Source organism: Mustela nigripes, chromosome 12, assembly GCF_022355385.1.
Source record: "Mustela nigripes isolate SB6536 chromosome 12, MUSNIG.SB6536, whole genome shotgun sequence".
Classification (NCBI taxonomy): Eukaryota; Metazoa; Chordata; class Mammalia; order Carnivora; family Mustelidae; genus Mustela; species Mustela nigripes.
This window is the reverse complement of record NC_081568.1, coordinates 47,773,262-47,788,869: the sequence shown is the minus strand read 5'-3', so window position 1 is coordinate 47,788,869 and position 15,608 is coordinate 47,773,262. Positions and strand designations below refer to the sequence as shown.

The 15,608-nt window shown below is 46.5% G+C and overlaps 1 protein-coding gene across 3 annotated transcripts in view; it reads right to left on the bottom strand.

The window, feature by feature from the left end:
• Positions 1-3,926: 3,926 nt before the first annotated feature.
• Positions 3,927-15,608, bottom strand: part of CYFIP2 (cytoplasmic FMR1 interacting protein 2) — a 124,502-nt gene continuing 112,820 nt past the window's right edge. For all 3 annotated transcript variants that reach the window (XM_059417244.1, XM_059417246.1, XM_059417245.1), the window contains 3 exons: positions 10,514-10,752; positions 9,463-9,610; positions 3,927-6,843 (listed from right to left, as the gene is read on the bottom strand). In XM_059417244.1, the coding sequence (XP_059273227.1) occupies positions 6,676-6,843; positions 9,463-9,610; positions 10,514-10,752 (555 nt within the window). In that variant the 3' untranslated portion in view covers positions 3,927-6,675. The remainder of the gene's footprint in view (positions 6,844-9,462; positions 9,611-10,513; positions 10,753-15,608) is intronic.

The window sequence follows — 15,608 nt, the reverse complement described above, 5'->3', positions numbered from 1 at the left end:
TTCACTAATTTTAGTTTGAAGAAATTCTGCTCTGATAAGAAGATGGCACCTGAAATTGTTGATAGGACCTTTTAAGCAATACTTAGAATAAAAAATAAGCAAGATAGTTTATATAGCACATTCAACTCCTGATGGGGTCACATATGATTATTATAACAAAATATTATGAAACATTTTCATTTTATTATATGAATATCCCTGATGATAGAATTTTCACTGTCTCTTAAAGCAGCATCTGGAACATACAGTATTTTGTGTTCTTTCAAATTTTTCAATTTTTGAGATATTATAAGGAAACCCCCCTAAAAGTGGCCTGTTGCTCAGTTTGTTCTGGTCTCCCTCAAGACTATACTTTGACTAATCATGGCCAAAAAATAGTTTGTAAATAAGTTAGTTTGACATGATTTGCATATGAATCTTTTTGGTCATGCAAAATATTTTTTGTTTCACTTTCAATTTCTATTTCATTGCAACAGTGTTTTTGTTGCATACTTCACATGCATGTTCGTTTAGGAAGGTCGATTTCTCTAAAATTTGTAAAAATGTTTGAGTCCCTTGGAGCAAATTAGACAGACCTAGATGCCATTGATTTTGGGGGTAATATCAATAACAGTAAGCAATAGTGCAGACCAAATGACTATTGTGTAAATTGAAAATGAATTTTATTATTTCTTAATACTGCTTCTCACTTTTTTGGGGATCTTCTGTGCCTTTATTTAAAATTTTAGTGCATCTTTCATCTTATCTAAATTAAATCTAATTACTTGAACAGCATTTTCCAGCAGTTTCCATTGAGTGTCTGAAAGTAGTTATGGTGTGAAATCAGATATGTAGTTCATCAAACATTCTACCTTTGGACAAACAGCTCCATACACTGTCATATCTAATCTTTTTTTTTGTTTCAAAAACGGTGACATCATTATAGGCAGAGTTGTCACTCATGTTTTCTAGTAACAAATTCAAGCTGTGTGCCTTCTGGGGCACAAAGATGCTCCCGCATTTTTGGCTAAAGTAGCCATTCTCATAGTTTTGACCTCTTTCCTCACCTATGTGCCTCTGCAGCTCCAGCTTCCACACTTTCCAAGCAGGACACACCCCTGGTATCTGGCAGCACGATGCCTGAACCCTCGTTACACTTGGAAGTCACTGCGTTCAAGGACGGGGGCAAGAAGTAAGGGAGAAAGTTCTCGGCGGGCCTGAACAGCATTGGTCATGGGGTGGGGGGTGGGAGGTTATGTAAGATTATAGGCTGTGGTGGGCCCTGCACTGAGTATGGAGTGACGTAATTGCATAATGCTACTTAATAAATGCACTTCTATGTAGGAATGTGATGTTCAGGGCCTGGTAGAGTGTAGGGCTAGGGGCAGGAGCATGTTGCATCTGATCTAAGCCAGTCAGGGCCTTTTCTTGGCCAATATTTGATGCTGGAAGATTCTTTCTCTTCAGTCTCTTGCTACCTGCATTTCCTTATGTTTAAATGCTCATTTTTCAAGTTTAGGCTGAAATGGAACCTCTTCCATGAAGGCTTCCTTGATATTGCCCTTACTCTATCCTACCCCAGCTGGAAAAACACTGTCCTTCCTCTGATCTTGAAAAACACTTAGTCTGTCGCTAGGGATCCCTTAGGATAGAGGTGCTGCTAACGTATGCTTGGTGGTTAAGAGCTTGGGCCTGGATCCAGACTTACTGGACTTTGAGTTCTAGCTCCTTTCCTTCCCATCTTTGCACTCTGGGCCTCAGTATCTGTATCTGTAAAATGGGGTTAACTAACAGCACCCACTTCCTAGAAGTTGTGACATTTAAGTGAAGAATTTTCAGCCCTTTTTCTGATGCCTGGCCTGAGGAGGCCTGATAATTGCTAGTGATCATTAGAATCACCATATTCTCTCCTTGATTCTCATCCACTATATGCATTTAAAAAAAATCCCTCCTTCAACTCCAGGAGTTCCTTTAGGTCTGTGGCTATGATCAATTTTTAATCTTATAGAGAGTCTTGCAAATATTGAGTATTCCAGATGTGTTTCTCAAAGCAATGGTCTTCCAGCCTTCAAACAAGTTCAGGGACCCCAGAGACAGAGGCTTTTTTAGCTCTAGCCTTTCTTTTCTCCAGCGTTCGGAACCAAATTGTGTCGTCCTCCACCCCCTGCCCCCAGAACTCATGTTAAAATCCTAACGTCCGGTACTTCAGAATGGGGCTGTATTTGGAAACAGAGCTTTAACAAGGTACATTAGGTAAAATGAGGTCATACGAATGCATCTGAATGCAATATCCCCAGGGTCCCGCTACAGGAGGAAATGAGGACCCAGACACAGCAGAGGGAAGTCCGCGTGAAGACACTGGGAGAAAACACTGTCGAAAAGCCAAAAAGAGACACCTTGGTCACCTTGGTCGTGGATTTCTAGCTTCCAGAACAGTGAGAAAATAAACTCCCGCTGTTTAGACCATGCGGTCCATGGTATTTTGTAATGGCAGCCCCTGGCAAAATGGACACGCTCCACCACCCTATTTTCTCCCATCGTGAAAATGCTTCCCCTTCCATCTGAAACCCTTCAATACATTGCCAGGTCCCTCTTCCCCGATTGTGTCCAGGTGTTACGACTGCCTGTGAGGCAGGGGTCCTTCTCCGGTGGGAGTTTTATTGTTGTTGTTGTTGTTGTTTGTTTGTATACATTGAACATGGATTTCTATGTTCTCGACCCCGTATTTTTCAAAGCATGTTCCATGAGAAGCTCATTAGTGCTGCTGAAAGGGGTTACCGAAGTCATGAGCATTAGGTTCTAGGGTGCCATTCTGGGCTGGTTAGCGCTGCAGGACTCAGAGCCCTACAGATCTTCAAGAAGGGACAGAGCAGGAGACATTCCTCAAATCCATGTGACCACAGAACCCTCTTTTCACTGAGCATCTCTTGGGATGAATACCAACTGCTCCCCAACTACAGCAGCTCAAATATGCAGCCCATAATGATGAGACTCCTTGGAGGGGGAGACATGCGGCTGAAAAAGATTTCAAGTTTGTGAAGTAGTCGGGCCCCTCGAAGTACCCCACTGGGACATTCCCAAAAATCAGGGAAGTAGAGCTGGAAGGGACCTCAGATTATTTTGTCCAACATGAAGAAGAGGGAACCAAGGCCTGGAGACCCAATAGGGTTGGCTGTCCAAGGCCATAGCCAAGGGGGAGTCACTAATGCCCTAGGACTCATCCTTGTGGATGGTCTTCGGGAAACTTGCCGCTGCGTAAAACCCAAGACTCCATGAACCAGTGTTGGTCTTAAACACAACCTTCTAGAGCTCTTCTGGTGTCATCTTCTCTGATGAAGGTGAGCGTTACCTTCAGCCTGGAGACGATCTCCCCCGCTGCCATGCTGGGCCTTCTCCTGATCCCAGGCTCTGCTCCATCTTACTCACCGAAAGCCCTGAAAAGTCCAGTGGCCCTAAGTCTAGGTTAGGGGTCTGGCCTGGCTGATCGGTTCATTATAGTGTACGAGCAAACACTCAGGCTTTCAAACTGGGTTCAAATCAGAATCATCACTTACTCACTGTGTGAAAATAGATACGCCGCAAAGCCTCACTCTAGAAGGTGGGAAATAACAGATAAATTGATTGCAGCTAATTCAACAGGCAGGAAAAATGGGATTTAGCCTGGGGCCTGCACACATCAGACCTCGTTAAACTTTGGTTCCATTCCTTCCTCTGAAACTAGGGATCCCTCAGTGAGACTATGAAATTCTGAAGCACAGGAACTACTGCTTGAATCTTGGCCAGTGTCAATCAACCAGTAAAGGTAATACCCCCAGCGAGAAAGCACCGACCCGCTGTACCCCATCTCCTTCCCTTCTCTTCAGGATGTTTCCTTACCAGCCAGTGTTCACACAACCTTCCACAGATCAAGGAACCTTAGAGTAGGACCATGAATGAGGGGCAAGACGCTGGTTTGGAAGCAGTTTTAATGGAGATGGAAATGTTTATCAACTCAACACAGGTACCCCAAAATACAAAGCAAAATATCATCTTCAGCTGCATAGCAAATATGATTTAAGAATTTAACATCATTATTTGATCACAAGCGTAAATATAAGTCACCATAAATAAATGTAAATTCATTGTACAAAAATCCCCAACAACTCTTAATACAAATATGGTACATTTGACAGTTTCTGAAACAGAATTTTTTTTTAAAACTTTTTAAAACCTAAGATTTTTTTTTTTCCTGGTTCTTAGACACACACACACAAAAATCAAATCAAAGGGAGGCAGGAATACCAGGGAGGAAAGAATATTAAACCTGTTTGGTATTCATAAATAAATGCGCCAGTGAGCTAGGGAAGTGAAATGTCTCTCCTTAAGGTGAAGACCTCCATTTACCAGGGTCAAGTCTCTTTAAGATAACAGGATTCTATCCAGGGGTCAGATTCAGGGTTACAGATGCACGATGGAGGGGCAAGTTGTTAAAATAGCAATCCCATCCAATGGATGATCCAAATCTCCACCAAAGCAGTGGGCAAGGATTTGGAAGAAACTCTAGGTCTTAATAGCGGGTCATCTATCTGAAAGACCCACTGTCCATACACAGGACTAAAGATTCAGAAGACTCTGGAGCTTAAAGATTTTACCTGGTTTTGGAATGCGGGTTCTATCATATGGTGTAGCCTCTCCCTTCTGCCTTTGGGACATATCCATGGTCATCAAGAGGAATAAACAACAGCAGCAACAAATCAGAATAGGAAGCGACATCTCTAGAGAGGGGGATCTGCCAGTTCCCACACTGAGTTGTTCTCCTACCCTACCAATATTTTCTTTTCTGGCTCAGAGGGAGCTCAGGGCCCAGGCTCTCGATGGAGAAACCCTCCACAGCAGCCATCCTCAGATTTCCATGGGCAACAGAACAGCTCAGAAAGCTTGTGGAAGGTGCAGATTTCCCTACCCGATTCCCAGGGATGCAGACTTAACTGGTTTGGGGGAGAGCCCGGAAATCTGCACCAAATGCACGAACCTCAGGACATCCTGCTGGAGGCCTTCGGGCCACACGTGGTGAGTCCCATCTCTCTCCTCCCTGGGGAGCACAGTGTCTCGCACAAACCTGCTATAGACTGTTTCTGCCCTTTCCACGAGTTAAAATGGGCCATCTGAAGGATGGTAACCATTTCCATTCATCCGCCCTGAGGGAGGGGATCATTGTTGTTCTATTTTCTCTTTTTCCTTTTTGTCCCTGGATTCGGGGAGAGATATCAAATGTCTCACTTTATATTTTCTCACAAGCTCAGGGTCACAGGCTCCCTTTGAAGAAGAGGAGCTCTGTAATGAGACAGTCATTCCCAAAGGCGTCCATCCTTCTCAACAGTCTCCCCATGCGCGGTGGGAGATTCTACAAAGACTTTGGGTTCTGTTGGAGAAATGGAAGGAGACAGGCCCCTGTGAGAGGCGTATGCCTTGAAATCTAGGTTAAGGAACACTGCGGATGTTGAGAGCAGAAGATTCACTAAATCCTGATTCACTAAAACAGGACTCCTTTTCTGGAGCATATCCTGGTATTAAAAACTCATTGACAAGGACTATTTATATTCCTCACCTCCCTGACCCAATACATTTTGGGCTGCTGTTGAAATAACCCCTTAATATTTTCTTTCTCGTGGGAGCTTTCCTTGATGAGAGAGTCTGTGCAGAGAAGACATCCCGAATGTGGTTGCCGGCTGCTGCTGCGGGCAGCACGTGCCTGCCCTTGTCCAGGGCTGTGCTCCCACCATCCGCGGCCCTGGGCACCTTGCTGCTCACAGGATTTGATTCATGAATAAAGGAACCACCTCATCATCAAGCTGAGATGGTCCCACAGCTTTCTGTCTGGGCCTGCGGAATTTCTGGCTATGTCAATAAACATTGCTTCCGCACAGCAGGCCGGACCACCTTTCTACCCGAATTCCAGTCAGTGAGACACGGCTGTAAATGTGTTTCTGAGTCCTCTCTAGGAGCGCGCTGAGAGGGAGTGTGTTTTGGGGGAGTCCAAGGAAGGCCAGAGCCAACGCCATCTATCATGGTGCCAGTACCAGGAAGCTCGTCTTCTGCTTCCTGTGGCTCTCAGCGTCTGGTCCACAAGCATCGTTGGTGGTTGAATCCTCAGCATCCAGAGTAGGAGGAGAGGCTGCCTGGGAAAATGGGGGCTGGGGGAAGAGGCACAGGAAATGAAGAAGCCAGGAAGTGGAGACACGCCTGTCAGGTCGGGCTGATATCTGATATCTTGGGGTACGGCCACGCTCTCTTCTCCATCTCTGAGACTTCACTCTGAGGTCGCACGTGGGCCCTGGGAAAGAGGTCACCATCCGGGAGGAGGTCTTGAGAAGCAACCATGGATATGGGGTGGGGCTGTGAGATGGAGAAGGGGTGAAACTAGGGCTCTTAACGCGGCTGAGGGAAAAAAGAAAAGAAAAGCACATACTGCCCTGTTTCTTTTCTTTTTTTTTTTTTTTTTTTCATTGACGCTATGGAAAAACCACCATGGAGATGTCATGGGACAGCATGCACAGGCCCAGCCCTTGGGAGGCGTAGATGTGTTTGGGGAGGTTCTTATTTGCTTCCAGGCTGATCCCATACGCTGTCCAGCCGGACCCTGCTGCAGGCTGGCCATGGCTTTCTCTCTCCTGCTTCTTCTCCTCCTCCAGGTCAAGGGTCTGCAGGCCCTGCCACCTAGCAGGTGGTGGCCAGGGACTGGTGGATGGGTGGCTGGAAGCAACGCACGTGCTCTACGGTGGAACTGTCTGTCTCCACGGACTTCATGTACTTGTTCAGGATGGCAAAAACCTCATTGTTCAAGATCTGGTACTTCCTAATTCTGTCTGCCATCTTCTTCAGGGGCTGCAGAAGGACAGGGATGTGCAGGTTTGGGGCAGGAGGAGGGGAAAGAGAAATAAAAAGCAAGAGCAAGAAAATGCAGTGAGGTTGGGGTCCTCGGTCCTGAAGCTTTGATGATCATGTCACGCTCTTGCTTACAGGCCTTCTGTGGGTTTCCAGAGCTTAGCAGTCAAATGTTAACTTAGCCATAAAACCCTTTGTGAGTTTCAAGACTTATTACCAGGCTACAATAATCAAAACAGTATGGCAGTGGCATGAAGATGGGCCCATTGATCAATGGAATAGACAGCCCAGAAATAAACTCTTCCATTTATGGTCACATGAATTTTCACAAGGGGGCCCCAAACATTCAATGGAGAAGGGGTGGTATTCTCAATAATTTGTGCCAGGGTGAAGGAATGGCCAGCAAGCTCTAGGAGGATCTGTTTACAGGAGAGATACAGTATGCTAATCTGCATGTTCTATGAGCTCTGCTAAACATAGCATAGGGCACAATGCATACATCTCTTAGATCACAGGGTGGCTATTTGGGCTAAGAAAGCTTGGGAAGGCAACTCCCCATGGGCATTCCTACCACTGCTTGGTCACGCAGGTCTCTGCATTCCACAGGTCTACACCCTTCTCCAAAAGCTTCCATCACCCCCAGTGGCCTCCATTACATGTAGCACAGTGGCCTTGTGTTACATTTCAGCAAGCCCGGTATTCTGGATGATGACATGCTCTACATTAACCCTAACATTGGGAAAACTGGATGTCCACATGCAAAAGAATGAAGCTTGATCCTTACCTTATATAATATACAAAAAAATCCCCTACAACAACAACAACAACAACAACAACAAACTTCAAAATGGTTTAAAGACCTAAACATAGGATCTAAACCGTAAAACTCTTAGAAGAAAACACAGAGGAAAATCTTCATGACATTGAATTTGGCAATGATTTCTTAGCTATGATACCAAAAGCCCAAGTAATAAAAGAAAACATAAATTGGACCACATCAAAATTAAAGACTTATCTGCAAAAAGGATACTATTGACAGAGTGAAAGGGCAACGCACGGGATGGGAGGAAACGTCTGTAGCTCGAATGTTGGATAAGGGATTCATATCCAGAATATATACAAAACTTCTACACCTCGACAACAACCCAGTTACAAAGCGAACAAAGGACTTGAATAGACGTGTCTCCAAAGAAGACAGACAAATAGCCAATAAGCAGGTGAAAGGTCACTCAACATCACCAGTCGCTAGGGAAATGGGAATCAAAACCAGAACGCGAGAGCACTTCACATCCATTACGATGGCGAGGACCCCAAACCCCAGAGAGCAAGTGCTCGGAAGGCTACGGAGAAACTGGAACCCGCATGCACTGCTGGCGGGAATGTAAAGCGAAAACAGTACGGCAGTCCCTCAAACACGAAAAATGGAATTAGCACGTGATCCGGCAAGTCCACGTGTAGGCAGATACCCAGAAGCAATGAACACAGGGGCCGGAACAAGCATCTGTACGCCCGTGATCCCAGCAGCGTACTCACAAGAGCCAAAGAGTGGAAGCAGCTCAAGTTCCCTGAAGGAGGAGTGGGTAAATGGAACGTGGTGTAGACATATAATGGAACATTACTCAGCCTTCCAAAGGAAGAGATTCTGACGCAAACTACCACATGGTGGCCTCAGGCACGTCACGCTTAGGGAAACAAGCCAGCCATGGAAGGATAAAGACTGCAGGACGCCTCTAATCTGAGGTTCCTAGAGTAGTCAAATCCTAGAGACACACAGCGGAAGGCTGCCTACCGGAGGCCTGGGGGAGTGGAGTTAGTGCTTGACGGTCGCAGCGTTTCCGTTGGGGAAGCTGAGAATGTTCTGGAGGGGAGTGGTGGGATGGACACGTACACTGCACTGTCCATGTAATGATGGCTACAATGGCAACGTTTCCGTTTATGTATGTCCTGCCACAACAGCAACACAACACAACAAAACACAACACACCCCTTTCAGAGGTAGCTGCTGCTTCCTTCTCCTCTCAGCTGGTCCTGGAGACCCACGTTTTGTTGCAGCCATTCCCCCTCACGTCTCTGTGCCTTTGCAGTAGCTAGCTATTCCCTCTGGAAGAGCACCCCTAGCCTGCACCCCATTTTTGGCTGGGTATTGGCTAGTGGTCATTCTGGACTCAGCCTAAGCATTGCCTCCACAGGAAGCTCCTCTCTGGCCACCCTCCCCACCTGTCCTCTCGGCCCAATTTAGCTCGCCCTTCTCTGTGCCCCCACAGCAGCCCCGCTTACCCCATGGCCACGCTCCTCCCAACCCCGTGCCTGCACGACTTCCGTGTTCAGTGAGTGTCTGTGTGCACGGGGCGCCAGCGTCGGCGGTCTGACCGGCACAGGGAAGGGGTAACTCAGGTCTGGAGCCCGGCCCAGCCCTGCAGGGTGACCTGACTCATCCCAGCAGGTTACGAGCAAGTGACTCAAGGCTTCTGATGAGAAGGTCCCTGGCTGCCGAGCATCTTTGTACCTACCCGTGGTGTGGGGACTTGGCCTCTGTAAGCAGCTCGCCCTCTTTTTCAGATGAAAGCCTGCTTGTCAGGCCTGGCCCCACATCCCAGGCCCCAGCCCTTGGCTGCTTACCACATTCTTAATGACCTCATCCTTCCCGTCCTGCCTCTGGACTTTCAGCAGGTGGTAACAGAAGTCAAACAGGTCGAAGCGACGTTGCTGGCCCAGCAGGACGATGATGGAGCAGCCGGCCCAGTTCAAACCGTCACCAAAACATTGCCTGGGAGCGGGGAGAGGAAGCAGCTGGAGTGAGGGGCCCGGGAGGGTGGGGGAGGGCCCGCATCTTGGGCCAGGAGTACAGGGAGGGAGCGAACCAGTCCCGGGGCCAATCCTCTTAATCTGTACAGTGGGTACAAGGGAAGATGCGAGTGTATGTTCATTTGTTCCAGGGACCATGGTTATGAGTCCCTCTAGCCACAAAGAGGTGTCAGCCTGTCAGCCACTGATGTAAGAAAAACAAGACAATTTTGCAGGGAAAAGATTCAACTAGTCCTTGAGATCTCTGTGGCTGATTAGAATTCGGATGAGACTCTGTCCCGCCTCTGTGAAGGAGCCAGCAAATGCTTGGGAAGGAAGGACCATCTGAAACCAGAAGCCCAGGTGGCCCATGTAGGCTGAGAGGGTGGGGACAGGGTGTGGGGTGCTGGGGTATGGGGTCTGGAAGTGCTCTCGGTCTGGAGGAGCTCGGCCGACTCTCTGCCAGCTCTCACCGGCATCCTGGGCAAGTCCAGAGGCTGTGGGGTCATCTCTCTGCTGTTTTTCTATCCTCAAGCAGCAGCTGCAGCCCAGCGGGCAAGTTTCCTTGCATCCCTATCACTCTGGCTAGAAGTACAGGCCCAGCAGCTGCTCTGAAAACAGCTGGCCCAGCCCAGCCCAGCTCCAAAACCACTTCCTCAGGGAAGCCTTCTCTAGGCCTCACTGGCTTGTTCTCAAGAGCTCTTGGCTCCTGGATGGCAGGATTGGTGTCCACCCAGCACCTCGCACATCATAGGTCTTCCATAAACAGCTGGTGGGCAACCCGCCCTTGCTCCCCATTCTAGTTGAGCCCTGGTAGCCTAGAGACTCTTGGTGAGAGGAGACGTGCAAGCTGGGCAGTGAGCCAGCCTTCCCTGGGGGTACTCACTCAGCTGTGAACTCGTTGGTCCCCACGGGGATGCAGTAGACGAACTGCATGGCACTCCAGAGCCGGTGGAACTCCACGCACTCGTCGACGTGCATGACGCCGTTGGTGGGTGGGGGGCCCCGCCAGATGGGGTCTTGCAGGTAGCTCCGAATGCGTGTCAGGATGACCTCGAACATGGACAGGCCACAGCACAGCCGCTCCTTGGTCAGCAGGTCGCCCTCCCGAGCGATGGCGATTTGCTGGGAACAGAAAAGTGCATCAACCATTTATCCTCACCCCAGACCTCACTTTCTACCTCTCACCAGAGATTCCCATACCCCGGAGCTGGCTGTTTCGGGCATTCACTCACCAGTGTGGATATCTTGCCCAGAGCTGGGCACTAACTTTGTAAGTCCTCGTGCAATAGAGGGATCTTGTGGTAAGACTTACCTGGGGCAAGTGAAATCTAGGTGGCATCAAGGAGTAAGAGTCAAACTAAAAAAAAATTTCGTCTACCACATAATGAAATGCCATACACCTACTGCAAAGACAGATGCTACTACTACTAGTTCACACTCGCTGAGTGTGTGCACAATACATCAGGCCCAAATTCCTCACATTGACACCATGAAATCGGTGCCACTGTTATCCCCATTTGACAGATAAAGAGACTGAGGTTCAGAAAGGGAGCCACTGAGTGGTAAAAGCTGGCCTTTGAATCCTGATAGTCTACAAGTATGGGTTAAATTCTTAAGTGAATATAGACCAAATTTCAGGAAAGCTTGTATACTACAGTCCTATTAAAAACATCAACAACATAAAAAAATAAAATAAAAAAACCAGAAACACCAACAACATGCAATCACACAGACAAACAAACAAAGCCATATGTGAGGTGTGTGTTTCTGTGTGTCTAAACTCATTTAGAAGGAAACATCAACTGTGGGAGCAGATGGGCTTGGATAAACAGGCAGGATTTTCACTTTTTACTTTAAATACTTTAGCACAGTTGAATGTTCTTCAGTAAGCATATGGTACTCTTAAAATTTGCCACTGATTTTACAGCATCATTTCCTCCCATTAGAAGTCCTCTGACCATCATAAACTATCTCTATTAATAATTTAAACTAGTTTCACATCTGGGTCCTGGTTATTGCATCTCTAATAATCAGATGGCTAGACCAGCACATTGAAACACATTATTGTCTGCATTATGAGTAAAAATGCCTAGGGGTAGAGGTCTCAAAACCACCTGCAAATAGTAGGTAGATATTAAAATCTGAGGTCAAAGGAAGGTCTCCAAATCTAGGGACGAAGCTAGAGAAGGCCAGCCTCAGAGATGGAGAGGTCCACGGAATGCTGGCGGGGTCAGCTCCCCAGAGGGAAGTCTCCCCAGAGAGCTCATGTTACAGAGGGCCTGGGAGGGGGGCACCTAACTTTCCCCTGTGAGTTCCCACCCTGGAGCCCCCAGAAGGAGGGCAACCTTTAAATTAATCCACAGAGGGAAATAAATCAGGAAACACAATGCGGGAGCCTGTTAGGAAAATGGGCCAGGAGCTCAGTTGTCATGACAACTATAAACTGAGAGAAGTCCAGGACAAAACTGTGAATTGGGGAAGATGAGTTTGACAATGTGTTTCAAGCATGAAGCAGAGGGAACTCTGATTCATGGTGATGCATCTTGCTTCCCTAGGCAGAGAAAGCTCCTGAGCAGAAAAGAGATCATTCAGGTTGCCACAGGTGGCTAGAAATAGGTCTTTTAAAAAAATCCTGAGCCATGGGGAGCCTGGGTGGCTCAGTGGGTTAAAGCCTCTGCCTTCAGCTCAGGTCATGATTCCAGGGTACTGGGATTGAGCCCTGCATCAGGCTCTTTGCTCAGCAGGAAGCCTGCTTCCTCCTCTCTCTCTCTGCCTGCCTCTCTGCCTACTTGTGATCTCTGTCAAATAAATAAATAAAAAATCTTAAAAAAAAAAATCCTGAGCCTAGTGCTTGATTCTGTTCTTACCAGGCAACACTCTGTGCTGGTATTTGGACCCTGAAAGGCCTCTCCACTCAGAGCGTGCCAGGCGCAAGGAAGATGGTCAGTAAAAACATAAAGGACCCATATTTGTTCTCAACTCATGAATATTCTTCTTTGTAAATTAACACACTGACTTCTGGTTTACAAATTAATCTCGTGTGCATCTAGTTAGTGGAAATCAACCCCCAAGGCCTGACTATCGTGGTGGGGAACTAAAAATTAGCCATGGGGTTTACAAATCTGCAGATAGACTTGGAACTCTTGTGACCTCCCACGACAGCCAACCAAAAAGCGCCCCCGAAAGAACACGTCCAGGGGCTTTGCCATTCCTCAGAAAAGCGTTCACCCTTCAGTTTCTCCTGGGAACTGGAAAAGTAATATAGTAGCTTGGGTCAATATGGAAAAACACTTCCAAAAAGTCATTAAGAAAATAAAAATCTCCCACAAACCCCACTACCTAGAAATGAGGTTTCTTAGGATACTGATCTATGATTTGTGTTAATGTATGTGAGTGTGCCTACACATCTACAGCTAACAATTTGGATCAGATTATCTTGCTTTTTTTTTTTTTCTCTTCAAATAGCAGCAATCTACAAAGCCATTTCCTTCAATATTTTCAGTAACATAATTTTTTAATGGCTACAGAAAGTGGCCACTGACAGAGCCACCATTTATCGAGCCTTCTATGCTTAATGGTTATTTTTAAGTGTTTACAATTTTTCATTATTACAGATAATTCTTAAGCAACCGTCCTCACACGCGACCCTTTTTAAGCTTGTCTCTGATTATTTGCTTAGGATTAAATCCTAGAAATAGAATTCTGCAGTTGAAGTGGGTACATATTTTAAAAGGCTTTTGCAACATCGTAGCAAACGAGTCTGAAGGAAAGCTGAGCCACTCTGTACCATCCCCTTCTTATACCTTCCCTAGCTCTCTCTTATCAGTAAGGAAAGTTCTCTGCCAACTTGAGGGATGAAAAATTATACCCCTTCTTCTAATTTCCATTTCAGTGATTGCTGGTAAGGCTGAACACTTTTGCTGTTTTTTAGGGTGTGAGTTTTCTTCCATGTCCTTTTTCCTTTGGGTAGGTCTATCCTTCCCTTCTTGCTTTGAAAAAGTGCATTGAACTGTTTGCAGCAAAGGCCCCCACTTTGTGACTTGGTGTTATATACATATATATTGTGTATGTTTCACATAAATTTCATCCATTTCTTTTCTGTTCTACTCAGTGCAGGATTTTTCTCTCTTTCTGCCATGCTTTTCTGGATTAACAAGAGAACAAAAAAAGCATCTGTGAAAATAAACGTGGAAATACATTTCTGCATGGAATACTTTGATTACATTTAGTACACGCTGGAGGAAAATGATAGCTCAACAGTCCTTTCTATAATGCCTTGTGTTTTTTGAAAAAAATTTTTTTTACTCATTTTTGTTCATCATGACATTCCTGAAAGGCAACAAGGGCAGCAAAGCAGCTCTTAGCCCATTTCACAGGTGGGGAGACATAGACCAAGATAGTAAGTGGCTAGCCCCAGATTGGGCATCAGTTCAAGTGTGAAGCTGGGACGAGAACCCCTGTCTTCTACCTCCTGCCAGAGTGTGCTTTCCATGAGACTACCTTAGTGTGTCCCCAAAATAAATGGAAATAGGGCAATACCATTAAAACCTCTTGACTTTAAACTATGGGGCGGACTCTCCCCGTCTTGGACTGAGATATTATGTAAGTCCCCTACACTCCAGTAAGCTTGGAAAGTAACATTTTGTTAACTTTTCTTTGGTCTATGGGATGACTAAGTTTCCTTGAGGGCCAGTGAGTAGAAAACTGGTACTTCCTTTGCAGCAGAGCGTCTAGGCTTTTGTTTGACAAAGACTCGGCATTTGACAAATTGAGATTTCTATCTGTCCCAAGGAAATTGTGTTCACCAGAACAGGGAAGGAATTCATAGTCTCCTAAGTGGAAACACATGCCAAACCCTGGGTGCGAGAGGCCAGATTCTTGTAGGATGACACCAACAGCGGAGCACACACATTTCTATGTCGCTGGCTTGGGGCATTTCTCCCTAAAAGGAAATCTTTCGAGGACTCCTCTGTTCAGCCTCTGAAGGCCAAAAAAGAAAATGTGTGCACTCCGCAGGGTCTGAAATCTCTCTGTGTTGACTCAAAGAACCCAAATACCACTGAACATGTAGTCACTGTTTGCAGGAAGAAGTGGGTGGCACGCAGGTGGTCTGGCCAGGGTTGCTGATCGGGGGACACCTGAGCGGATCTCGTCCTCAATGTGCTCCAGATACCTGCCCTGATTTCTGAGTGAACAGGCTGCCTTCTGCCCCCTGCTGAGGATCTGAGCCCTTCAGGCTCCTCTGCTTTTGTGATGAGGGCAGAGAGGAGCCCCAGAATGGAAGTTCAAGTACAGATTTGAATCCTAACCCTTCTGCACAGTTGGCAAAGGCAGGAAACGGACAACCCCAGCTTGTCTCATCACGGCGCCCCATTTCTCTTTCTCAGGAATTTCTCCCCTGCCCACTTCCCTGGGCAGATTACTCAAGTCACTGTGAACGGAGACACAGCACATGCTTTCGGCCACCTCCCTCCTCTTTTCTCTTCCTTCCTGACTCCTGCCACAGTCTGTGAGTTCTCTGAGGCAGGGGTCCTTCCCCACTTGTCTCCATGTTCAGAACAATACTGGTTTGTAAAACTTAAGTTTATTTTCCAAGATTTTATTTTAAGTAATCTCTACACCCAACGTGGGGCTCAAACTCACAGCCCCGAGATCAAGAGTCATGTGCTTTACAGACTCAGCCAGCCAGGCACCCCTGTAAAACTTAATTTTAATTACAGATTTAGCCTATGAGCTTATTCACTTTGGAAAGTATTTGAACACTACAGAGAAAGCTGAAGTCTCCTGACCCAGGAGATCATCACCCCATCGCTGTCTCTCTTATCTCTCTTCAGAGGGTCCCGCCATGAGGAACCATAAGTATTATCATGTTTTAGGAATACTTTCACTGGTAGGGTTTTTGTATGCTTTTTTCTCCTAACCACACGTTTACGCTCTGTCCACACTGATGCACCCAGACCTCATCTTTCCTTTCCATT